Source organism: Cydia fagiglandana, chromosome 5 (genome assembly GCF_963556715.1).
Source record: "Cydia fagiglandana chromosome 5, ilCydFagi1.1, whole genome shotgun sequence".
In the NCBI taxonomy this organism is placed as follows: Eukaryota; Metazoa; Arthropoda; class Insecta; order Lepidoptera; family Tortricidae; genus Cydia; species Cydia fagiglandana.
The window spans coordinates 5,839,677-5,867,071 of NC_085936.1; the positions used below are offsets into that span (position 1 = coordinate 5,839,677).

A 27,395-nucleotide genomic window follows, 5' to 3' on the forward strand; every position below is an offset into this window, starting at 1 on the left:
CGCATATTTTTAAGGATCATTTAAATCACAGTAACTCTAATACTTTTGAAGTATTTGTTTCTTTTCGGAAAATTATAAATACGAATTAAATTTATGAAAAAATAAAATGATTTAGCTACTGTGAACGCATTATATTTAAAAAATTGACGGATTTGTGTGTGCTGCCATTTATAAATATTATCATTATTTTCTTTTTAATTTTGTGATTAATTGTGTCTACATCTTATTAGGATAAAATGTAATAAATTTGTTAGTGGCACTTACTAGTGTTAGTTACATCCTAAATACTTTTAGGACAGTGCTCTTTGATGTTATAAGAATATTTGGGATAAGTTTTGGTTGATCAAGATTTTTAAATCTTTGATGCTGGAAACACTGGCATCCGCTATTCTTTCTAGTGTTTGACAGCTTTCAAAGCAAAAGGTATTTTCAAGTTTCGCATAAATTCTTTGAAAAATATGTAATTACAGCGGAAATATAACTAAATTTCTTTAGAACGTTTAACATATCATCAATCTTCTTCATCACAAGTTCTTTAGTGAGTGGATTCTTGTGATAATTATAGGTTAAAAAAGTGCTAAGTGTTGTGTCGTTTTCAGGCTGAGCCATGGCCCCGAGGAAAAACAAAGTTGCGAAGGAGGAGGTCCAGGTAACCCTGGGCCCTCAGCACTTGGTAGGCGAGACTGTTTTCGGCGTTGCTCACATCTTCGCCTCTTTCAACGACACATTCGTGCACGTTACCGACTTGTCTGGCCGGGAAACCATCGCCAGGGTGACTGGTGGCATGAAGGTGAAGGCCGATCGTGATGAGGCTTCTCCCTACGCCGCTATGTTGGCGGCTCAGGTGAGTTTCAAACAGTATTTTGGTTTGTTGTTCTTTGAAAACTACTTGCATTACAATTTGAGGTTATGATTGAAACTCTGATAGGCAAGTAGCATGTAAACATGTATGAAAACGACTTCAAACTAAGTATTTAGAGTCGAGTAAACTCGGATTATATCATACGTGACCGCTACTTGCCTGCTATACATGCAATATTACAATACTACCTCTGTTATTTTCATTTTATATTGTTAGTATGTCCTTTTATTTAATACTACCCTGCTGTAAGGCATTTCATACAGAAGAGACGTGTCTACCAAGCCAATATAGACACAAATAAGTTACGAAAACAATTTGTTGAAAAAATTACTAAAAACAGTTCGTTTTTTGAGTTTTTGGTTGTAACCAAGTAGTTGTTTTACTAGATTCAAGGAATATCTAAAGAAACTAGCTTTCTTCTTAAAGCATAAGTTTGAAAATCTGGCATAAACTGTATATATGTTATTGCAAGAGAAGACCCCATTGCTGTCTAAATAGATGTAATTTTACAGATTCAGCAATTTTCTCTATCTGTTAAGACTTGACAGCTTGAGTAACAAGTGTAAATTTGTAAAACATTACTTGGAATTTCACAGGATGTTGCTGAGAAGTGCAAAACACTGGGCATCACTGCCCTCCACATCAAGCTCCGTGCCACCGGTGGCAACAAGACCAAGACTCCCGGACCCGGTGCCCAGTCAGCTCTCCGTGCGTTGGCTCGCTCCAGCATGAAGATTGGCCGTATTGAGGATGTCACCCCCGTACCGTCTGACTCCACCCGCAGGAAGGGAGGCCGACGAGGCCGCAGGCTGTAATCTGTTAGGTTAAGCTTACTGTGGACTTTAAATATAAAGTATGCGGTATTTTGCGTTTTATTTTGTTATGAATATGTTATACTTTCATCAAGATCTTAGGTATACATTATTGCCTTTTCACCACTGACACATCCAGCTATCAAGTGATATGAGTATATATTGGGAGTTGTTTCTGTTATAAGGTCAATGTGGGGAAGAATATCTCATAAGATAAATCTCTAAGCTCTTTCATCACTTCTAACTCTTGTTTTTATGCATACTCCACTTACAGGTCAGTATCAGAGGGCCTACCGCGAACCACGTTCGACGTGTTACCTCCCTGTCACACTTACGTACGAATTTACAAATGCGACAGAGAGGCAACACATCAAACGTGGTTCACCGTAGGCCCTCAGAGAGCAAAATAAGCGAAGCTCTTTCTGATTGTGTCTGAGCAAAAAATGTACACAAAGTGAATTCTTGTCCTGTTGTCTTCCCAAAATCAGACATTTTAATTGCTGGCCACCACATTGACCTTAGGGGTCATCCATTAATTACGTCACACGAATTTCTAGGTTTTTTGACCCCTCCTTGTCACACTTGGTCACATTTGGTAAACCCCTCCCCCCTAGTGTGACGTCACATTTTTTTCTACGAAAAATCGTCAAATCGAATTAGGTAAGTATAATTAATATTTTATCAAAATGTTTTTGACGATATAAATATTAGTAATTTTATAACCCAAAACTGCTTAGGAAAGAAAATTAAACGAATAAAAACGATTATCGTTTTAAAAACTTGTTATTTAAATGTACAGCGGATAAAATAATTCAAATAAATTTTCGGTTGCTGATGAAGTTAAAGTGACGTCACAAAGTTTGTGTCTCCCCCCTCACCCATGTCACAATGTCACATTTTCTTGACCCCCTCCCTCCCCCTAAACGTGTGATGTAATTAATGGATGACCCCTTATATGAGAATCTATCCTCACCTGTCATTGACACACGCACAATGTTAGATAGTCCATAATACACAGAAGCATTGCACACATTTATTGGGTACCAACTGTACAAATCCCCCACAAAAATTGATTTCTACACAGTGAGGTATGTAGGATTTACCCTATTATAGAAATATAGATGGCACTAAAACCATACATTTTGGTTTCTGGAGCTCAGTCATAAAGCGTAGAGTATGTTTGTCTTTATTTTCTCCACACAAGGTTGATTGTAGCATAGCTGTGAAGTTTTAGATAAGGGTTAAAATGAAGAGGGGATATAAAGAATACAACTTTTCTGAGAGAACATTGCTGTTATTATAATTGTTTATTACATTTCATAATAAATAGTTACTATTTTAAAATATACATACAATACTTTCTATGATAAACACTTTACACACAACTAAAAATTTCAATAGTTCATTAGGATTAAATTTCCATTATTTCATAATTAGCTTAAAATCATTATTAACGTTTTTCTATACAATATATTGCACAGCTATGGTTTACGGATTGCCCAGAGTATAATTATACTGTATGCATTATTATTTGCGTTATTTGATATCTGTCACTCACAACAGCAATACAACGTAAAATGTCTTGCACATCGAAATCACAAAGGAAAACAATTGCACTGCGAACGTTTACGTTCTACGTCTTTTTTTTTTTAATTTTAGGGTTGGCCGGACACCACCGTTATGAATCGGTATTCGGTAGTTGTCTAAGTAAATCTATATGAATTTTTCATTTTTCTTTTAATAAAAGTAAGGAAAAGGTGGATAATTAACTGTAAATATGGATATATTTATCGTCACCTAACAGACAACAAAATTGACACAGAAATAACAAAAATAAACTTTAAAATAGATCCCCAGTTAGTTTAGATTTTGACGATGGGTGCGACCTACTCGGTCGGTGTATTAAATGCATTTACCTTGCGGGAAAACCATATAATTCTAGCTTTATTTAAATCTCAAATAAAAATTCATGATACGTCACAATTCGATACCTCAGTCTACGTGCCATCCAATCGTAATCGCTAGCTGTGACAATCGATTTGGGTTAGTTACATCTCTATATACGTCAGTCACAATGTGTCAAATAACGCAAATAATAATGCATACAGTATACATCTGTGACACCTTCTATACTACTTTGTGATAATCAGTAAATGTAGTCTTATTATATTTATAGCAATCTTTGTGAAGCCTGTAATCATATTTATATGATATATAGTTTTGAAACTGCATTTAAACAATGTATTACTTCTGTGTTATTTGGGGCTGTCAGCAGTGAAGTATGTAAAAAAACGTAAAAAGACATGGTATAAAATTACTGTTATCATAGAAGTATTAACAAGAACGATTTAGGGCAAACTCTACTGACAGCCTTATAAGGTAACATACGTCTAGACCGTAGCTTGGTGACACAATGAATAGGTATTATATTCTTTTTGACGTCAACGACGGATATATCCGAACCGCAGCAGAGGTGCGAAACTCCTGACTTCGGCCAAACTCGGCTGCACTCGGCTCAGCATTGCTCCGAGAAATTATTAGGGTTGGCACCACTTGACTTCCTTTTGCGTGCACGACCACAGATAAGAAAATCACTTGAATTTTGACAACCCTAAATAGCCGAAAGGGATAGTGCCATATATTAGACAGTGATAGCATGATTCGACCCTCGCTGTCAAACTTCGGTTTTGTAGGAAGTTCCTTTCTGTACGGCAATACTATTATTTATTCTGTGACCGCAGGTCCAACGCCAATGATGAAGTACCTTTATTTCATAACAGAAATTGAGAAGATTGCACGTTTTCTGCTTTAGACCGTAGGGGAAACTTTCTACCCCTGACTTTGACATGTTGTATTGGGTAGAGGTATTTCTCCCAACTTGCCCTGTCTGACCTTAAGTATGCTAAACGGTAAAAGTGCACATACAAATCTATAAACGTAAAAAATTAATTATACCACTTGCCACCAAGGTAGGGTCTATACGTATTTGGTATGAACAAAAATAAGTAAATACTAAATACATTTTGTGATACACGCTTCCGTCAGCAACCACAGGTTTATAAAATTTTCTTAATGAGATCATAATCATTTTACAAACCGCTCCAGGAGCTATTACCCTATGGGGAACACTATACTTTACAAATTTAGCATATTATAAGGATATAGCTTTTCTAATATGTCTTTTAATAAAGCCTTACTTTAAAGTGCAAAGTATTGTAGTGTATATGTATACAATTTTATCATAATTTGAAACATAAAATAAAGAAAAATACACACACGGTATGGAGAATAGTACCTATTTGCAATAGACATACGTTTATTTTTATTTAAAACAATAAAATTTCCATCACACAAAACTTATATGTACTATATAAATCTGTAAAACTGCAACAAAAAATAATAACTCACAATATACCTGTTGTTTTGAAGGTACGTTTTTTTTCGGTGGAGATAAAGGGAACGAGTCTATTAGACTTTCTATATCTTATTTCGATAGGAAACATACAGTGCTTATAGTACGGATATCAATCAGAAACTATCGACTGTCGTGGCAAGTATAAAATCCAAAGAAAAACCGGTCACGTTTTAATAAATCTACGTTAAAAATAGGAAAAGGGTCGAGCACTCGTACTTTATATTTATACATATATGGCATACTCGTATCGCGAGCGGCCGCCGTTTGTCAGACTTGCTAAAGGGTTTACACTAGCGTTTCGCTGGCAATTCTTCAATTACTTATATTTACGAGTAGCGTAAGCTGATGCCAGTGGCGGATTTACAGTCTTTGCCGCCCTAGGCCCCAAGCCTTGTAGCCGCCCCTTTCTCAGCATCAGCACCCATCATATTGACTACATTTAGATCAGGCAACGAAAAGATATATTACCTTTTTTGAGAATTCGTTGCCTGGCCTAATTTTGAGTTATTTTTTGTTATCATCAGCGAATTTTTTGTCTCAATTTGCCGCCCCTAATATCTCGCCGCCCTAGGCCCGGGCCTACTGTGCCTTATGGGAAATCCGCCACTGGCTGATGCGTATCGTAGATAGCTGAAAAATCACTAGTGAATACGCCAATGAGATGATAAGGGGCGGACTAGCATTCTTGATCGCACTAGGCCGTCTCCTCTCTACCACTTGCTATCGTTTGCTAGTTTTCAGCATATAATTATTTTAGTTTTATGCCTCGAATCAGTCATCTATAGCGGTACACGCTAATATTAATATACCACGCATTTATAGCTATGCCTAGGTGCCATAGCAGGCTTTAAACCGGCTCAGATAATCTCTATTGACATCGATTTGAACCTTAAGACATTTAAAATAAGGCTCAAAATGTAGGAGACACCTGTCACCGGTCAAGAGTTAGGCGGCCTAGTCGGGTCCAAGACTAGTCGTGGGGTCATTAGCCGGAGGGGTGTGGCGCGCACGGGTCGGGGGGGAGGGGCTGCGGGCGCGCGCGCGGCTTGCGCTACAAGGCGGTCTTGAGGCGCAGCTTCTTCAGGTGCTGCGGGGCGGCGAACGCCGGCGGCCGCCGCTTGCCGGACAGCGACTCCGCCCGGGAGAGGGTGGACAGCGTCTCGCCCGCCTCCTCCCAGCCGGAGATCTCCTCGGAGGAGGAGGACGCCATGGCGCGGCAGCGGTTGGGGCGGAGGGAGCGGTTCGAGCTCCGCTTGGCGCCGATCTTGGTGGACAGGATGGAGGGGCGCGGGCTGCCGTCGTCGGCGGAGCGGCGCGCGGGCTTCTGCTTGGCGAGCTGGGTCTTGCTGGAGTTGGGTTTACGCACCGCGAGCACGTTGCGGCGCTTGCCGAGGGCCTTGGGCTTGGGGTCGGGCTCGCGGTAGCGCGAGGCGGCGGCGGCGAGGTCGTGCACGGAGCGCGCGGGGGGTGTGCGGTGCTCGTCGGCCTTGGCGCCGGCGTAGGTGTTCTCCTTGCGCTCGGCGTCCGACACCTTGGCCTTGGAGCGCGCGTACAGCGGCGCGCGCGTCGGCGACGACGTCTTCGGCCGCAGCCGCGACATGGTCAGCTGGAAATAAGATGCTCCCGTTATGAAGCTCGCTTTGTTAACATTTTACTCGGGCTAAACTCATGTTAAATAGCTTTTATCGCGTGAAAAACATGAAATAAAGCATTCATCTTTTAATTTTTATCATATAGAGACAAAACATCATATAGAGATAGATATTGATAGATAAAAAAACAGCAAAGCGTGACGGAATCATAATAGCATCTCATAAAAAGGCACTAATATGTTATATGAGGCACTTCTAGTATCGTGTACAGTACAGTCAAAGATAAGTTTACATTTTTCGCCTTATTACAAAGGAGTAAGGTGCAAAAGTGTAAACATATCTTTGACGTCGACTATACATCAGTAGTATCAGTACCTATGTGATAATTTTTCTAGTAAGGCGGCGTCCGCACTATTTGATTAAGGGCAGATTTAGACGGCGCGCGATCTTGCATGCGATTTTAGTTACATTGCGGACTGTTTGTTAAGCCCCCTCCAGACTATGCGCGTGATTTCGCTGTCCGCGAAAATCGACGCCACACTCGCGTTCGCGGCTTCGCGCCGCGATTCGCGCACGAGTGTGGAGGAGGCTTTACATCCAATTCAGCCGACCGATCAAAACCCGCAATGTAATGAAATCGCATCGTCTATTTAGACGATGAGCCCTTAAGGCCCACTTGCACCATCGCACTAAACCAGTGTTAAGCGGTTAAACCGTTAACCCAGTGTCAAATTGCACTGGTAACCATGGTAACTCCAAGTTTAACCGGTTAACCCCGGGTTATTGAATGGTGCAAGTCGCCCTAACCGTTTTACCGCTAAAGACGGCTATGGACGCGCAATCGCACACGATTACAATGTAATGTAACCTCCGCGCATTGCGAAAAGGTTTACGATATCTAAGGTTGCCATAAAAGAAAAACAATAAATGCTACATTAAACATGAATCCGCCAAATCTTGCCAGTTTCGTGTGAGGTAACATTGCAAAGACAACACACCCGATCGGTTTAGTAACTAGTGAGAGATGGATGGATGGATTATTTTCTTCGGATTTTGGCGAATCTCTTACCCCAATAATTAACAAAAGGCTGGTGGTATTTTAAGGTGGTTTGGTTGGACTGGGTGGGTTGTATTTAAGCACTGAAAAATTAAAGAGGTACAGTTATATTAAAAGACAAAAAAAGAAAGACAAAAAAGCAACAAAAACGTAAGCCGGAGTTGGTTTTTAAAAATGGGGAAAATGAAAATAACCTGAATTGTCATGTCATGTCACCCACATAATGCTTTAGATACTTATACATATAAATAAGGGAAGTTACAGTCAAGGTTTAAGATATCGATGTGAAAATACTGACAATGTTGTGTTGGGAAAAATGCCTATGTAGGTACCTATTAACGACCTTAACATTAAAGCACATTTGTTTTGTTGAATTGGCCACATCACATTGATATATCTAAACTCATTTTATTTTAATTTATATTATATTAAAATAGTTGTCGAGTAGTCTGTGCGTCTTTATACTTAGGCCCTGGTCTCCTATTTTATGCTGTACGCGGCGTCTGGCGTCAGCGTCAACGTTTTTGAACAAAAAAGACGCTGACGTCGACGTCTAAAACAGACCACAACAGTACATCTCTATAGTAAGCATCGTGACGCAGACGCTGTAAGCGGCCGATGGCGTTTATAGGAGACCAGGGCCTTATACCTGTGTTGACGCCAGAGGAGAGAGGACTCATTCCCAGCTTGTTTCTTTGTGTGGTTTTTCTGAGGGTCAAATGTCTATTCTACTGGTTGTGGTGGTGCCACCAGGTCCAAGATCGCGCTGAACCAGCGCCCTAATTAATACCAAGTATAGTTTCACGAGCCATTTTTGTCAGTAGAAAAATGCGACACATTCGAAAATTGTAGCGTGGTTGTACTTCCGTATAAATGTTGAATTTCGTGCCTTTTTCTACTGACAAATTGGTTTGGCAGACTAATTATATCAGGATCCCTGAACCCTGAACACAATATACGCACCGTGGGACGCAGTGCGCTTGTGCGCACGCAGCCAGTCGCGCACGGAAGCGAGCATGCGGTGCTTGGAGCACGGCACGCGCGAGTTCGGGTGGTGCCCATCAGAGGGCCTACCGCGAACCACGTTCCACGGGTTGCCTCCCCATCACACTTACAAACGAATTTACAAGTGCGACAGAGAGGCAACTCGTCGAACGTGGTTCACGGTAGGCCCTCAGGTCCCCGAACACAGTGATATACGCACCGTGGGTCGCGCGGTGCGCGTGTGCGCGCGCAGCCAGTCGCGCACGGAGGCGAGCGTGCGGTGCTCGGAGCACGGCACGCGCGAGTTGGGGTGGTGCCCCGTCAGGTCCAGGATGGACGCGCCGAGAGAACGCCCCACCTGGATGTCAATGCAGATTAGAAAAGTGACTAATGTTTAGATACGAGTTAATATAGGTTTGGTTATTTTGTCCACGCGAAATGATATTGATTTAGAAAATCTGCAACTTTGCCCACTAAAGAAGTATGTAACAATAGCTATTATTTAAAAAAATATTTTTGCTTAAACTTAGTTTTTTTTAAATTATTAGGTGATGAAAATAATTTTTTGGTGGGCAATGTTACCTCCGGGACATTCAAAAGCAACTCGAATTTACTATAATAATATACAAAATAATATTTAATCAAAAACCGCCCATATCCGCTTCTGACCACGAAACGATTGACAGAGTTTTGGTTTTATATTTAGTTTCAATAATCTAAAGTGCATGTATCCAGCAACAAGCTATTGTGCTGTAAGCGGCTGTGGTAAAGTTAACAACCAATGAAAAAATCTGGAGAATTTGGAAGAGATTTCTGCCTATCATAGGTACTTTAATTCTACCGCTAGATACCACTATGACGTATTGCAGATCATTATGATACATGAACACGTATATTTTAAACTTACCTCTAATCTACTACTTACATGAAAAAAGCACAAGTGATTCAAAATGAAAATATAAGATTTCTACATTATTTCCTGTATTAACATTTTAATGCTTTTGTGTTAAGTTCTAAACAGTAAAGTTCCGTAAATATTAGTCATTTTCTTAATAAAAAGGAAAGCAATAACAACTTATCTTCAATCGAAATTGCGACCAAGAACTTTGGGCAACGCAATTATTGTTCCCGACATTAGACTACTAAAGCGTACTGTGCTATGTCTATATAGTGTACTAAATATTACGATATAGAAGCTCCTATTTTTCCCATTACACTTGTGACTTAAGATTAATATTAATTACTTGACAAGTTTACCAAATTAGAAATTTACGGTGTACAAAGTTAAACGACAGGGCAAAGTTGTATCCATTGGTAAAATTGCCAGGTGATCACTGAGCTACTGGGAATAAGCCGGCGGAGAAGACCAACCTGCCAGGGATCTATATCTTCCGAATTCTCCAGATTCCTACTGCGGAGCCTTATCTGAAATGTGGGTACCGGTTCTAAAACTTTGTCATTGCTTTTGCAAACTATTTCAGTGAATTGAGTGGCAACTTTGCCAACGGATTTTTTGCCCACGGATAATGCTAAGTAACTGCTATAAAAAGCTACTACACACTCACATAATTATATTGTGATCCCATTCATTTGAATAAGCAATTTAATTCATTTGGGTCATAAAATACACGTACTTAATGTCAAAACCTGATGGCAAAGTTGCAGGTTCTATTTGGGAAGCTTTGTTGTCTAATTTATACATTTCGAATATATTAGTTACTCAGGTATGTAGTATGTACGTGCTTTGCAATTTTTTAGCACAGAAAGTGAGAAGAGAATAGAATAGAGATAATATCAAGATGTCTTCAATTATTATTATTACCAATTACTATAAGTACTATAACCTCAGCAGTAAAGAAACGTCACAGATTACATAGATTATAGGTACAAGCGTTTCTGGGCCTATGTGATTGCCTTAGCTGTTACGAGGGCATTTTCATTCTAAGTTGTACTTTATAAAGCGCGACTTAAGTCATGTTTCAGTAACGTGTGGGATTAAATGTATGGGATTTGACATTGATCGTCAGTTTTGTAACGAGTTCTAAGTTAGTTCTAACCAGCCGTTAATGGTTACGTGAAAATGCCCACGAACAAGCATAAAGTTGTCACTCTTACAGATGTGCAAGTTTCGGAAAGTTTAACAATACTTGGAAAAAATCTCAGAAATATCAGAAAAAAAATCATAGGCAAAGGGAAACTTTAATTTTGGACACGGAATATTACAATCCACTTACAAAAATATTATAAGTTTCCGAAATTTTCTATGTGGTCACTTTCCGACGGCACATCAGTACTCACTCTATAGCGTTTCTTTGCTGAGACTGTTAGTTCCTCTAAAACAGGGGTCTCCAAGCTTTTTTACCTGAGGGCCATATTGCGCCTCAGAAACTTTCGCGCGGGCCACCGTCGGCGCCCGGGGGGTGTATCCGGTTGCCGCTATTAGGGCTGAACTCCTGGTGGCCGCCGCGGGCCGGAAGCTTTGGGTGTCGGCGGGCCGGATCGGAACGCGTCGCGGGTCGGAATCGGGGTCGGGAGATCTCTGCTCTAAAATATTACCTCCTCGAATATATGCGGCGTGTACTTGGGCGGCAGCGGCTGCGCGTTGGGCGGCGCGGGCGCGTCGCGCACGGGCGGCGGCAGCACGTTGACGAGGCGGCCCGTGTTGTAGTTGCACTGTATTACCTCCTCGAATATATGCGGCGTGTACTTGGGCGGCAGCGGCTGCGCGTTGGGCGGCGCGGGCGCGTCGCGCACGGGCGGCGGCAGCACGTTGACGAGGCGGCCCGTGTTGTAGTTGCACTGTATTACCTCCTCGAATATATGCGGCGTGTACTTGGGCGGCAGCGGCTGCGCGTTGGGCGGCGCGGGCGCGTCGCGCACGGGCGGCGGCAGCACGTTGACGAGGCGGCCCGTGTTGTAGTTGCACTGTATTACCTCCTCGAATATATGCGGCGTGTACTTGGGCGGCAGCGTGAGGTATGGTGGACAGTTGGAATAAAAGACGTGAGTCTAGCTCGATGGTTATAATCAGACTGACTAAACTAACTTACATGTTCTCTCTACATCTAGTTACATACACGTATAGTATATGCACACCTCACCTGGGGGGTGCTTTTGAAAAAAAATTAATTGTTAAATTACATTTTTTTTTGTATTAAAATAAATGTATAAAAATATACAATGTGTTTTTTATTTTATATGTAAATTTTAATCTTAAGAGTAAAGGTTACAATGACAATTATAATGGCAAAGTTAACTACAACATTTTAGAACATTAAAATTAATTGTTACACACTAAACATTAAAACATAATATAATACTAATTATAAAAAGGTTTAGTTCTATTTTTATGGACAAGATCGATCTTACCATCTATATCTAACTTAACATTTACTCCATCGTCCTCTATGACTTTAAAAGGTCCTTTAAAAAGGTTATCAAATTTTTTCCCAGTTTCTGACTTAATTAAAACAAGATCATCCTTTTTATAAGTCATTGAGTTCGATAACTTATCATAATATATTTTTCGTAATTCTTTTGTTTTTAACAAATTTTCTCTAGCATCTTTATGTGCTAATTGTAGTCTGTATTTTAATTCTAAAGCATAATCTTCTGAGTTATACATAGGTTCTACAGTGTTAGTTAAATTACTAGGGATATTACATTTCTTTCCGAAAACCAACTCGAATGGTGAATACTTTGTGGCTGTATGTACTGTTGTATTATACGCGAAACACCAGAACGGTAACCACTGACTCCACGTGTCAGGGTGTCCGTCGCACTGTATTCTCATAAATGCGGCTAAATGTTTGTGCATATTCTCTAATGCGCCTATTGATTGATGGTGATATGCGGTTGAATTAAATTTACTTATTTTTAATAACTTACATACTTCGTCCATAGTAGCTGACATAAACTCCGTACCGCGATCTGTTGATATCGCTCCTGGGATGCCATACCTTAATATAAAATTACTTACTAGAGATCTTGCTACGCTAATTGTATCCTTACGCTGTAGGGGATACGCCTCAATGTACTTGGTCAGTTCGCACTGCAATGTGAGAACGTATTTGTTATCTTCCGCGTCGGCATCGAGTGGTCCGAGTAGGTCGAGATATATTTTCTCGAAGGCGGATGTCGCTGTCGTTGTGATAGTCATTGGCTGTCTTAAGTTCTTAGAGTACTTAGATACTTGACATTTACTACACTTTTTCACATATTCCCTAACGTCATTTTCTAAACCTGGCCAGTAGTATTTTGACTTAATATTACTTATCATTCTGCGAACGCCGGCATGTCCGCTTGTTGGTAACAAATGATAGTCGTTCATTATAACTCGTCTCTCATCTTTGTCAGTAATTCTGTTTATTTTTCCTAGGACATTTACTTTCGGTCCGGACCAACTTTTATTTAACTTTATTTCATTTACCAGAGATTTTATAAATAACGCGTTTTTATCATTTTTTATTATACATAACTCATCTACTTGTATCTCTTTACAGAAATCACTTAACATACTCACAAATACGGCTCGCGTGAAATATGACGTATAATTAAGGTTAATGTAAAGACGTAATTTATCTTTTACGTACGCAAAACAATCTTTTTCTCTGGTTATTAACTTATTTTTTCTCAATATTCTTAACTCATCTTCTGACCCAAATAACATTTCTACAGAGTTATTAGGCTTTCTTAATATTTCCGCAATTCTCGGCTGATCAGACCTTAAATTTTCGGATATACTAAGATCCATAATATTACTGTCACTCGATCCGTTATCTTGCATTAATTTTTTACTCTGGGCCCTTGTCATAACCATAATCTGTTCACTCATATTTTTTAATTCGTCTGATGTTATTGTTATCCTACTTAAAGCGTCTGCTACTACGTTAGTTTTTCCTTTTATGTATATTATTTTATAGTCATATTCCTCTAACTGCAATCTAAATTTTACTAATCTGCTGGACGGGTCTTTCATACTGAAAAGATAGAGAAGTGGTCTGTGGTCTGTTAATATTGTAAAGCGTCGTCCAAACAAATATGGTCTGAAATAGCGTACACTCCATGTGATTGCCAAAAGTTCTTTCTGAATAATGGGATAATTTAACTCTGATTTATTTAGGGGTCTACTGGCATACGCTATAGGCCTTTTGTCTTTATTACATAGCACGGAACCGATCGACTTTGCTGACGCATCTGTTTGTAAGATAAATTCGTTTTCTATGGAAAAATCGGGATATTGTAAGATTGGTGGTGTTATTAGTTTTTCTTTTAGTATGTTAAACGCCGTATCGCACTCGTCGGTCCACTGAAATATTACGTTTTTTCTACATAATTTGTTTAATGGTAAAGTTATCTCCGCGAAATTAGGGATAAATTTCCTATAGTAATTGCAAAAAGCTACGAAACGCCTAACTTCGTCACTATTTGTTGGTGTTGGGTAATTTTGTAATACTTTCGTTTTTTGTGGATCTGGTAACACACCTTCCGCCGATACAACATGACCCAAATAAAGTAATTCTTTTTTTAGAAAATCACATTTTTGAGGATTTATTTTCAAGTTAACTTTACGCAACCTCTCTAAGACATCAATTAAGTTTTTATTATGTTGATTCATATTTCTTCCAAAAATAACTAAATCGTCCATGTAAACAAAACATTTCTCGTACGAGAGACCTGACATTGCTATTGACATTACACGGGAAAATGCACTACCACTAATTTTCAAACCCATGGGGAGCCTTTTCATTCTAAATTGACCTTGACTTGTTGAAAACGAAGTGATATTTCTACTATCTTCATCCAGAGATGTTTGGTAATATGATTGTTGTAAATCAAGGTGACTAAAGTATATTGCGCCTGACAAAGAATCTAGAATTTCGACGATATTCGGAAGAGGGAATTTATCGTCTTGAATAACGTTATTTACTTTACGGTAATCGATAACTAATCTCCATTTTTTTGTGTTATCATCTGATTTTTTCGGTACTAAAAGTATGGGACTATTCCAATCGCTATTTGATTCTTCAATTATGTCATCTTTAATCATTTGTTCAACTTGTTTATTTACTTCCGATTTCATTTCTGCTGGTAATCTATAAGGCTTTGTATATATAGGTTTAGTATTTGGTTTCACGGTAATACTTTGGCTCAATATATTGGACGTTCCTAATTTATCCCCTTCTAAGTAAAAGACATCGGCGTATTTGGCACATATTGACTCGATAAGTCTACGGTCTGTATCGTTTAAATGGTCTAATTTTAAAGACGGTAATAATTTTTTAACTCGATCTACTCCGTTGTCGGTTTTGTGAAAGTTGCAAATGTTATAATTATTTAAATTTTCTAATTTAGGTAGAAACATGGGTAATTGGACGTCATGGTCACTTGTATTTAAAATTCGTACCGGTATTCTATTTTGTTTAACTTTAACTATACTTCCGGCTAAAAATATATTTTCGGCTAATTTTTCAGAATTTATAACGTAATCCTTTCCCAAGTCAAGAGATTTTACTTTAATTAAATGTAATGATTCACTTCTCGCTGGTAGTGATAAACAAGTTCCGTTATTGCTACTTCTCTGAATTCGTAACACGTATCTCTCGTTCCCATCGTGTAACGTGAGTTCGTCCGTCATTAAGTCTATAATTGCGTTATATCTTCGCATGAAGTCGAGTCCGAGAATGCCATCCGCGTGACATGGCATATCCTCATCCTGTAATATATGAAACCTATGCGTAAGCGATATCGTATTACTGTATTCTAAAGTCGCGTCTGTCACATGTTTACTTGTAATTTTTCCACCTACGCCTGATATTATAGTACCTTTTTCGTATGTCGGAGATTCTATGGGAACCTTGCTACGTTGTAAAATAGATATACTTGCACCATTGTCAATCATAAGGATAATATTTTGTCCACCTACTGAAACTCTAACATAGTCTAGTCCGTCACATATAGTCAAAACTTTATGCTCGAAAAAACTGCATCTGTGAAGGTTCTTCACTCACCGTGTTGCGTGAGGTCTGCGGCTCGTGTGTATATGTATACACATTTCCTCGACGGCCGCGGTTCCTTTGTGTACCACGTCCTCTAAAATTTGCACGCTGTCCGCGTCCCCTATACAAATTATTAGTGGGTACAGTACCTCTGCTCATCGGGTAGCTCGGTACCCAATGATTGCGGTAGGCTCTGGCTCGAGGCTGGTAGGCATGTCCGCGCCAACCATAACGCTGGGGTTGCTGGAAACCTCTTCCGGTCATGTTCATGACCACAGGCTCGGGCTGCGGTCGCGCCAGCTCCTCGTCTTGAGCAGCTCTGACGGCTTCCTTCAATTCTGTGTACTCCCGGGCAGCTAGAATTGTACTTAATCGGCGGTTTCGCAAACCGTCTGTAAACTTTTTGATAGCCAAGGACTCATTTATCGGTCTAAGGACATCGCAAGCTTCCGATTTCCCGTCAGCTTGTGCTATTGTTAGGCCGATAAACAATTCCTCTAGTTTATCGCCGTATTGGCTAATTGACATTTCTCTTTGTGAAATGTTGTTTAATTGTATTAGCAAAGAATTTGCGGATTTCTTAGGTAGCAAATATTTTTTTATATCGGCTACTAGCTGGGTAGCGGTGTCATATGTCGATTTTAGCTTCAATTGCGCGATTTTATTAAGTCGGGTTTTTAAAACAAAAGAAATCAGCAACTTCTTTTCGCTACTATCTGTTAACATGCCATCTAACATTTCAATTCCCGCTATCATCCTTTCCACAGTTTCCTCCTTATCATCTAAAATTGGAATTAAGCTATTAGCTTCCCTAATTTCAAATTGCTTCGCCATTTTAGCTGGCTTTTCGGACACGCTTTCTATTATTTTATACTTTAAAATTCTATCGTAAACTTCTTCTATTTTCTCACACAATAATTCCGAAAACAAACATTCCTTTGACAGGTCATTTACATTAACAGAAACAACTAACTGCTTATAGTCCTCATATATTAATTGCGCTTCAGAAAATTTTATTAATCCTACTTCTTGTTGCCTTCTACACTCGCCTAATTTCCGCAGATCAACTCTAAGTTTTTCTAACTTTTCATATATACTATTTAATTTTAAATCCATACCTTTAACAACACACTTTGACGCACTGAACTCTTAACGCTTTTCACTTCACACACGCGTATCACGTAAAGCTCCTTGCTACTTCCTTCGCCTCCGATCCTTGGTGCCTAGACATCTTCTTCGGTGACTTTGGCCGGGGCTGCCCGCCTTCCAGACAGCCTGGTCTGCATCCTGCTCCAGAATTCGCGTCGCACCTCTTTTCTGACACAATTCGCTTGTGCTTTTCTCGCCAACACGCATAGTCCACAGCAGAAAATCAGCGCTATTATGACAAATAGGATGCTCACTAGTATATTATTGATTCTGGTGTGTTCATTTGAGCTCGTTGCATAGTTGCTCCCAATTGCATTCTGTGTGATGATGAACTCCCTTTCTTCCTGTTTACTGTACTGGTGCCCCATTTTCACTTTCACTTAATTTATAAACTGTCCGAAAATTCACTGATTTAAAAGTTCATCGCTCGGTCGGTACGCGCTCGCTCCGCGGTCGGTCGTTGTTTATATGATATCCGATACCATCGCGCGCCAAGGTACGTCGAGGCCACGGTCAACGGTCGCCATGAGGTATGGTGGACAGTTGGAATAAAAGACGTGAGTCTAGCTCGATGGTTATAATCAGACTGACTAAACTAACTTACATGTTCTCTCTACATCTAGTTACATACACGTATAGTATATGCACACCTCAAGCGGCTGCGCATTGGGCGGCGCGGGCGCGTCGCGCACGGGCGGCGGCAGCACGTTGACGAGGCGGCCCGTGTTGTAGTTGCACTGTATTACCTCCTCGAATATATGCGGCGTGTACTTGGGCGGCAGCGGCTGCGCGTTGGGCGGCGCGGGCGCGTCGCGCACGGGCGGCGGCAGCACGTTGACGAGGCGGCCCGTGTTGTAGTTGCACTGTATTACCTCCTCGAATATATGCGGCGTGTACTTGGGCGGCAGCGGCTGCGCGTTGGGCGGCGCGGGCGCGTCGCGCACGGGCGGCGGCAGCACGTTGACGAGGCGGCCCGTGTTGTAGTTGCACTGTATTACCTCCTCGAATATATGCGGCGTGTACTTGGGCGGCAGCGGCTGCGCGTTGGGCGGCGCGGGCGCGTCGCGCACGGGCGGCGGCAGCACGTTGACGAGGCGGCCCGTGTTGTAGTTGCACTGTATTACCTCCTCGAATATATGCGGCGTGTACTTGGGCGGCAGCGGCTGCGCGTTGGGCGGCGCGGGCGCGTCGCGCACGGGCGGCGGCAGCACGTTGACGAGGCGGCCCGTGTTGTAGTTGCACTGTATTACCTCCTCGAATATATGCGGCGTGTACTTGGGCGGCAGCGGCTGCGCGTTGGGCGGCGCGGGCGCGTCGCGCACGGGCGGCGGCAGCACGTTGACGAGGCGGCCCGTGTTGTAGTTGCACTGTATTACCTCCTCGAATATATGCGGCGTGTACTTGGGCGGCAGCGGCTGCGCGTTGGGCGGCGCGGGCGCGTCGCGCACGGGCGGCGGCAGCACGTTGACGAGGCGGCCCGTGTTGTAGTTGCACTGTATTACCTCCTCGAATATATGCGGCGTGTACTTGGGCGGCAGCGGCTGCGCGTTGGGCGGCGCGGGCGCGTCGCGCACGGGCGGCGGCAGCACGTTGACGAGGCGGCCCGTGTTGTAGTTGCACTGTATTACCTCCTCGAATATATGCGGCGTGTACTTGGGCGGCAGCGGCTGCGCGTTGGGCGGCGCGGGCGCGTCGCGCACGGGCGGCGGCAGCACGTTGACGAGGCGGCCCGTGTTGTAGTTGCACTGTATTACCTCCTCGAATATATGCGGCGTGTACTTGGGCGGCAGCGGCTGCGCGTTGGGCGGCGCGGGCGCGTCGCGCACGGGCGGCGGCAGCACGTTGACGAGGCGGCCCGTGTTGTAGTTGCACTGTATTACCTCCTCGAATATATGCGGCGTGTACTTGGGCGGCAGCGGCTGCGCGTTGGGCGGCGCGGGCGCGTCGCGCACGGGCGGCGGCAGCACGTTGACGAGGCGGCCCGTGTTGTAGTTGCACTGTATTACCTCCTCGAATATATGCGGCGTGTACTTGGGCGGCAGCGGCTGCGCGTTGGGCGGCGCGGGCGCGTCGCGCACGGGCGGCGGCAGCACGTTGACGAGGCGGCCCGTGTTGTAGTTGCACTGTATTACCTCCTCGAATATATGCGGCGTGTACTTGGGCGGCAGCGGCTGCGCGTTGGGCGGCGCGGGCGCGTCGCGCACGGGCGGCGGCAGCACGTTGACGAGGCGGCCCGTGTTGTAGTTGCACTGTATTACCTCCTCGAATATATGCGGCGTGTACTTGGGCGGCAGCGGCTGCGCGTTGGGCGGCGCGGGCGCGTCGCGCACGGGCGGCGGCAGCACGTTGACGAGGCGGCCCGTGTTGTAGTTGCACTGTATTACCTCCTCGAATATATGCGGCGTGTACTTGGGCGGCAGCGGCTGCGCGTTGGGCGGCGCGGGCGCGTCGCGCACGGGCGGCGGCAGCACGTTGACGAGGCGGCCCGTGTTGTAGTTGCACTGTATTACCTCCTCGAATATATGCGGCGTGTACTTGGGCGGCAGCGGCTGCGCGTTGGGCGGCGCGGGCGCGTCGCGCACGGGCGGCGGCAGCACGTTGACGAGGCGGCCCGTGTTGTAGTTGCACTGTATTACCTCCTCGAATATATGCGGCGTGTACTTGGGCGGCAGCGGCTGCGCATTGGGCGGCGCGGGCGCGTCGCGCACGGGCGGCGGCAGCACGTTGACGAGGCGGCCCGTGTTGTAGTTGCACTGTATTACCTCCTCGAATATATGCGGCGTGTACTTGGGCGGCAGCGGCTGCGCATTGGGCGGCGCGGGCGCGTCGCGCACGGGCGGTGGCAGCACGTTGACGAGGCGGCCCGTGTTGTAGTTGCACTCCAGCGTGTACGAGCGCACCAGCCCCGTCGCCTTCAGCACCGCCACGCGCCCGGAGCCCTCGCGCGACATGCCGTCGCGGCGGTCCCTGACGATAATACACGAGTTTATGGAAATTACAAGTTAAACACTGAGAGGGCCAAAATGGTTACGGAGTGGGACCCACGGAACACCATAGCTGATGCTGACCGGAGTGCAGGCAGACCGAAAAGGAGATGGCGGAACGACTTGGACGCATTTTATCCGGATTGGCGCGAAACTACAAAAGACAGGGTCGAGCGGAGGAAGCGAGGGGAGGCCTTTGTCCAGCATTAAGTGTCCCACTGCTGCGGTGGGACACTTAACCAGACTAACAAAAATAATAAATAATTTGGCCAAGTCCGAGATAGCTCGAGGCATTTAGTGTTCCGTACGGCTACCATCAGTTTGGCATTGACATAAACGATATCGTGAACGTAATTTACTTCCTATAGGTATATCTCTTTCGCACTAATATGTCAGTACGAGCGAGATGCATAGAAAGTAAATTACGTTCACGCCCACGGTAGCGTTTATGTCAATGCCAAACTGATGGTAGCCATACCGCTCGCATCGTTACATTTTACAGAGGTTGTTTGCCTGTTTTTAGGGTACCGTATTCAACTACACACACAGAACAATAGTACAAAGTGTCTAAGTGCGAAGGCCGAAGGCCGAGCTTTAGCAAAATGTCATCGCTTTAGCACAGAGCAATAGTACAAGTGTCTAAATGTGAAGGCCAAAGGCCGACCTCCGCGTAGCCCGAAGGCCCGAAGCGTCCAGGATGTCAGTGCTTTAACACAGAACAATAGTACAAGTGTCTAAATGCGAAAGCCGAAGGCCGAGCTCCGCGTAGGGCCGAAGGCCCGAAGCGTCCAGGATGTTAGTACTTAAACACAGAACAATAGTATAAGTATCTAAATGCGAAGGCCGAGCTCCGCGTAGGGCCGAAGGCCCGAAGCGTCCAGGCTGTCAGTTCTGTGTTTAACCACTGACATCTTGCAGGCGTCGGGCCTTCGGCCCTACGCGGAGCTCGGCCTCCGGCCTTCGCATTTAGACACTTGTATTAATTACCTGTGTTTAGAACTGACCTCCTGGATGCTTCGGACTTTCGGCCCAATGCGACTTCAGCCTTTGGATTTTGCGACTTAGACACTTGTACTTAAAAATACTTGGAAAAGTTACGGGAGGCGCGCGTCTGTCGGACGCTTCGGATCTTCGAATCGCTCCTTCGGCCTTTGCATTTAGTTAGATTCTTGTACTATTGCTTTGTGTTTGAATACCGAAGTCGAGCATCTCGCGAATGCTTGATGTATTATAATAATTTAGAGTAAGGCCAAGCGCGCACCACGATTTTTTGTCCTGCGATAATTTTGTCGCAAAATGCAACGTATGTGTTTATATGTTAGTGCGCGCATATGCGACAAAAAAATCGCAGCGATTTTTAAATTGTGATTTGTCACATTTTTCCGCAATTGTTCGCGACGCGATTGTCGCAAAGTGAATTGCAGCATGCGGAGTTGTATGGCCCCGCGCGCACTATGATAATAAAATCGCACCCCGGCCGGACCTCAGTCGGCATTTCGCTCTCCAAACCCCAACATCTCGGCACCTGCACCTCCAATGGAGTCTCAAAATGAGACGCTAGATGTTGACCATTTAATTATGGAAATAGACGGGGATCACCAGTCATACAGCAATCGCATATTAAAGACACGTTTCATGACAAGCGACTGGTCGACTTTTTCATTTTCATCGCAGTGCGCGCAGTGAATTTTCTGCGATATATTACAGCGCGATTCTAAAATCGTGTCGCAAAAATTTATATCGTGGTGCGCGCTTGGCCTATAATACCTTAAAATGTAACATAACTCCTTCAATTTGAATTTAGAACTCATTATTATTTTTTATTTGATTTTGTTTCTAGTTCTATGCCATATATATAGACTTTAATATTATTTAGAACTGCTAAAAAACAAGATCGACTTACTTTAAATATTTCGTCAATTTTACCTTTGTTTCTAAAAAACTGTGATATTTAACTGTCATATAGGTACTATTTATTAATGTCTTCCAAAATTATTTTCTCGTAACAGGACTGAGGGGCTACCGCGTAAACCGAAATTCGCAATTTGCGGGGATCTTTCTCTTTTACTCCAATGAAGGCGTAATTAGAGTGACAGAGAAAAATGCTCGCAATTTGCGAACTTCTATTTTCGCGGTTATAGCCCTGAATCTTGTTGCTCACCGATCCGTTCAAAAATATACATAAGTACTGAATATAATTTATAGATATTATAATTATACAATTAATACAGAAATGTAATGGTACTTAATGAAAAGGAATATTGTGTATATTGTTTCGACGAATCAGATACTCTCAATAAAATCTATACATGAGGCCAAAGCTGTTCATAAATATTAAATTACTTTATTATCTCTATACGCCTTACTAACTCTATGTGTCCTATTGTGGAAAAAAAAACACAACGACAGTCAAGAACGGAATTCTTAATTTGAATTTTTCAGATTTTTGAGATGCTAGTCCATTGCTTGGAAAGCCAGTTCGAAATTGAAACTTATTTGCAATATAATAAGGTCGTATTTTGTAGATCTCTCTCATACTTATAGTAGGCTATTGAGATAAAATTAAATATCCCACAAAAATAAGCAAGCAGAATTAAACTTTATATCAAAGACATAAGTCATAAATTTCAATGCCAAAGTTTTAACTAAGGATGTTTCTCGCCTAATATGAATTGACCAGTGTAAGCATCAGTTAGCTAGCCCTAAGCAACCAAAGGTCAAGCTGCAGTTGAAAAACTAATAAAGATAAAGTTAAGCTGATAATTTTCCCGCCGTCTCCATGCTTCTTTAAGTTGGGTATTGACTGGTCAGCGGCCTGTTAGCTATAGTTTTCGCGAAAATCGCCAGGACAGAGGTGAAAATTTTTGTATGAAAACTTGCAACTTTAAATGCATTTTTTGACGAAACTATTGCAGTCTAAAATGAAGTCAAAATCAGTCCATCGACTCAATTTTTTGCAAGCTTTCTAATGGTACCCCACACGATTCTTACAAATGAAAAAAGTTTCAGCCTACCCCTCTCAACCCCCTAAATTTCCCCCTTTAATAAGAAATAAGCAGTTTTGACTTATTCACAATATGAGTGGTGGTAATTGCTATAACTGTTCCAAATTTTAGGTATCTATGTCAAACGGTCTCTGAGAAAAACGTATTTAACTGATTTGCAAGACCGAAGTGATCCCATAAGTGTTCCGTAAACAAAGTTTTGTACGGAACACTAAAAAGCTGAGCGGTTTGCTCAGCTGTAAACATGGCTAGGTCACAGAATAAGGGTCGGTTGCACCAAACTGTTCGTATCGTTAAAGAGTTTGCAAATTTTTTATGCATAGAAAGTTTCATAGTAAAGCGCCGGGGCGCCGGCTGACGTTGATTAGTCTGTCAAATGTGGTTTATGCAACTGGCCCTAAGTAATAGTACTGCCGTACAGAAAGGACACTTCCCACAAAACCGAAGTTTGACAGCGATTCAGAGTTGAATCATGATATACCTTTCTAACTTATGACCCTATCCCTTTCGAGTATTTAGGGTTGTCAAAATTCAAGCAATTATCTTATCTGTGGCCGTGCACGGAAAGGGACGTCAAATTGTGTCAAATGCCGAGCCGAAAGAAGCTGAGTTTGCCCGAAGTCTGGAGCGTCTCTCAACTAATTATTGAAAATAGGAAAACAATTTACCAAAAATGTTTTGTCTACAAGCACTATTGCTTAACATACCCTAAACAGAATATGCGGGATTAATTGGATAATCTAAAAATTATAAGCGCCACATGCACCATCTTACTAACCCTGGGTTAACCGGTTAAACCGTTAACCCAGTGTCAAATTCTACTGGTAACCATGGTAACTCCAGGTTTAACCAGTTAACCCCGGGTTAGCGGGATGGTGCAAGTGGCCCTAAGTGGGCAAAGTTGAAGGACTCACTTAAGGTACATATTTCGCTCCGTGAAGTTGCACGAGGAGAAGTGGAAGTGCATATTGTTGAGCGACATGATCCGAGGAAGCAGCATGCACTCCACCGAGGCTTCAGAGTCCTCGAAGTGGTTCCCGTACATGAAGATACCTGTGGTGCAATTTTATATCTATTATTGTCTCAAATGTATAATCTAAGGCTGATTTTAGTGCCACGCGCACCGTGCGTGCGGATCGCTCCGCACCGGACCAATATGTATTAAGTTCAGGACAGGAGCGTTACAGAGTAATGCTGACGGGTCTGCGCGGACAGCTTTCTCATACAAGTTGGTGGTGCAGAGCGATCCGCATGGACCTATACCTAAGGAATATCAGTTGTTGAGTGTAACCCTTTACCAGGCTATGGGATATATATTTCCCACATACGGCTCTTCAAAGATGTGTTCTATTTTGGATCAGTAAGACTGACATACGATTTTAATTTTTTAACTGTCATCCTGGTAAAGGGTTATGTTAATTATGTGTAACGTTAAATATGTGCTTCGAATTCGACAGCAGATATCGCTTTATTGGTCCGTACAGTCGGAACACATCTTTATTTCTATTGCAAAGTGTGTTACGGTATATTTGGTCATTTTGGCAGTCATTAGGCACTGGTCCCACCGCGAGCTAGTAAGCTATGAGCTATCGGCTATAAACACGAACAAAAGATAAGCACTCCCGTGTAAATAAAAGAGACACGGCGATATTTACAGCTCACCGCTGGGCGAGTAACTATAAATATCGCCGTGTTTGTTTATAGCCGATAGCTCATAGCTTACTAGCTCGCGGTGGGACCAGTGCCTTAGGTATCTATTTGATGACGGCTGTACAGTCTGTACACTTGTACAGAGTACATTAGTCATTTATTTATTGCAACCATAGTGTAGTACGGATCTTAATAACTAGGTACATTCAGAGTAATAGGCTACATTCCTACTAGTCAAATCAGCTTCTTTTTTAGAACTGTCAACACGATTTGCTAATATGGAATTTATATGAAAACTAATGTAGTGACGTCACAGTCAACTCACCTACTTTTTATATTTCAATCCGATATATTAAATAGAAATAGTACTTAAAAATAACTGTACTTAATAATTGGTAGAGAATGCCTATACCGGCATTAAGTCCGCCTGTTGTACTTTTTGTATGTGCAATAAAGTTTAAAATAAATAAATAAATAACTGCTGTCTATGTTTTTCTAATTATTATCTGGTGCTTTATTCCGAGTACGGTGTGAAATAATTTATTTTAAGAGTCCTTACTCCTACAGACGAGCGTATTTTGCAAAATGCTTCCTTTTTCATTCAAGATTACGACGTAACTATTAGTATTTATTCAAAAACTGATAACGTACTTAAATAATCATTTCTTAAACTAGGGGCTGAAAACGTTAAAATTTTCATTTTCTCTTTTTGAACCTAAAATAAATGAGTTTTCTTAGGAGTCTTTTTCAAAATTTGCAGTGAGAAGGGTCGTTTCGGTTCTTAATTTTGCAGTAAACAAGAATCATTTGGTACATGAATGATTACAATTCAACTCACCATATCTTGTACGAGGGGCTGACATGCTTGAAAGTCGAACTTTATTTAAAAAAAATGATAAAATACCTTCCGAGTTTTCTTCACTTTTTTGGTGAAAACAGGGTTACATTACATTTTTTTATCGCAAATTGGACTTATATTTTGCCACAAAAAAATAATTTTATTAAACTATAACTTTATGTTTACTCATAAAAAAAAAATCATAACTATAGGACCTACCTTGCCGTAAATCTATATTTTTTTTAAAGACCTATAAATCACGCTGCAGCGACGCCGCGCGATCATACTCCGCCGAGCGCGCTTAGGGGATGGACGTGTGCTCGTCCGTCAGGCGCTCGTTGCTTCGTAAACATCGAGCGAGTTCCGAGAAGTGTTGTATACTATGATTAGAAAATCTTGATCCTAGGGAGTACATTTTTTACACCATATTTAATTTTAACAACCGACTCTCGCTTATGTGATAGATTTTCAGTGTTACTTGAATTCTGGTTAGGGTTTGCATTTTTATTATACCCGGACGACCTGGATGATGTCCAGGACGTCCAGGTTCTCATGATGGAGTTAGGAATTGGTCACCGAACTCCTAATCTACTCATCATAACTCCATCATGTTTGGGCTCCATAGATTTGCCTTGACGAACACCACGGATCTAGATGAGGTCCAGGTTCTCATGATGGAGTCAGGAGTTGGTCACCAGAACTCCTAATCTACTCATTATCACTCCATCGTGTTTGGGTTCATTAAATTTGCCCTGACGAGCATCATCTATCTAGATGAGGTCCAGGGTCATGAGACCCTTCTGGTGACCAACTCCTGACTCCAGCATGAGATGGTCACCAGAAGTCCTAATCTACTCATCATAAGTCCATCGTGTTTGGGCTCAATAGATTTGCCCCGACGAGCACTATCGATCTAGATGAAGTCCAAGTTCTCATGATGGAGTCAGGAGTTGGTCATCAGAAATCCTAATCTACCCATTATCACTCCATTGTGTTTGGGCTCATTAGATTTGCCCTGACGAGCACCATCTATCTAGATGAGGTCCAGAGTCACGAGACCCTTCTGGTGACCAACTCCTGACTCCATTAATGAGATGGAGTCAGGAGTTGGTCACCAGAAGTCCTTATCTACTCATTATGACTCCATCGTGTTTGGGATCAATAGATTTGCCCCGACATTCCATTTGCCATCGATCTAGATGAAGTCCAGGTTCTCATGATGGAGTCAGGAGTTGGTTACCAGAACTCCTAACCTACTCATCATAACTCCATCGTGTTTGGGCTCAATAAATTTGCCTTGACGAGCACTATCGACCTAGATGCGGTTGATAGATTATTAAATATTATTATATTTTTTATACTTACAAATAAAGCTTCATTTGCTTCCCACCCACAAGGATCAAGTAAACCTTATAAATTAACTTCGTACTAAATAAAAAAAAACCGGGCAAGTGCGAGTCGGACTCGCGCACGAAGGGTTCCGTACCATAATGCAAAAAAAAAACAAAAAAAAAACGGTCACCCATCCAAGTACTGACCACTCCCGACGTTGCTTAACTTTGGTCAAAAATCACGTTTGTTGTATGGGAGCCCCATTTAAATCTTTATTTCATTCTGTTTTTAGTATTTGTTGTTATAGCGGCAACAGAAATACATCATCTGTGAAAATTTCAACTGTCTAGTTATCTGTCGTAGTGTCTATCACAGTTCGTGAGATACAGCCTGGTGACAGACGGACGGACGGACGGACGGACGGACAGCGAAGTCTTAGTAATAGGGTCCCGTTTTACCCTTTGGGTACGGAACCCTAAAAACGGAGATACTTACTTCTGTTTTAGACATAAAAGCGAACTTCAGAGTATTCAGTAGTTGTTAATCTATGAAACAGTCAAATTTTTTTTTGCCATTTCGGGGTTGGTCCTATAGTAAAAGATGCTCAGTATAATCCCTAAACCTCCCTGGCAACGGGAATGCACTTATTTTTGGGTACCCTGTATATGCATACAGGTGTATATTATTATTTATTTATGGTTGCTAAAAAAATTTACC

The 27,395-nt window shown here is 42.3% G+C and overlaps 2 protein-coding genes and 1 long non-coding RNA gene across 3 annotated transcripts in view; 2 read left to right on the forward strand and 1 right to left on the reverse strand.

The window, feature by feature from the left end:
- The first annotated feature begins 292 nt into the window (after window positions 1-292).
- LOC134664347 (small ribosomal subunit protein uS11) lies at window positions 293-1,725 on the forward strand. The gene is made up of 3 exons (XM_063520921.1): window positions 293-423; window positions 600-844; window positions 1,459-1,725. Exons 2-3 carry the CDS (start codon window positions 608-610, stop codon window positions 1,675-1,677), a joined length of 456 nt encoding a protein of 151 aa, XP_063376991.1. The 5' UTR covers window positions 293-423; window positions 600-607; the 3' UTR covers window positions 1,678-1,725.
- Window positions 1,726-2,962: 1,237 nt separating this feature from the next.
- Window positions 2,963-27,395, reverse strand: part of LOC134664358 (cytosolic carboxypeptidase-like protein 5) — a 42,339-nt gene continuing 17,906 nt past the window's right edge. Inside the window, exons 17-22 of the mRNA XM_063520939.1 lie at window positions 23,773-23,911; window positions 19,632-19,836; window positions 12,402-12,419; window positions 10,094-10,147; window positions 8,943-9,080; window positions 2,963-6,695 (exon numbers count right to left, since the gene is read on the reverse strand). Coding sequence (XP_063377009.1) covers window positions 6,141-6,695; window positions 8,943-9,080; window positions 10,094-10,147; window positions 12,402-12,419; window positions 19,632-19,836; window positions 23,773-23,911 — 1,109 coding nt within the window. The 3' untranslated portion in view covers window positions 2,963-6,140. The remainder of the gene's footprint in view (window positions 6,696-8,942; window positions 9,081-10,093; window positions 10,148-12,401; window positions 12,420-19,631; window positions 19,837-23,772; window positions 23,912-27,395) is intronic.
- LOC134664799 (uncharacterized) lies at window positions 25,390-26,626 on the forward strand. Its single transcript, XR_010098286.1, has 3 exons — window positions 25,390-26,132; window positions 26,276-26,299; window positions 26,576-26,626. It is a non-coding gene; the product is annotated as an uncharacterized LOC134664799 (long non-coding RNA).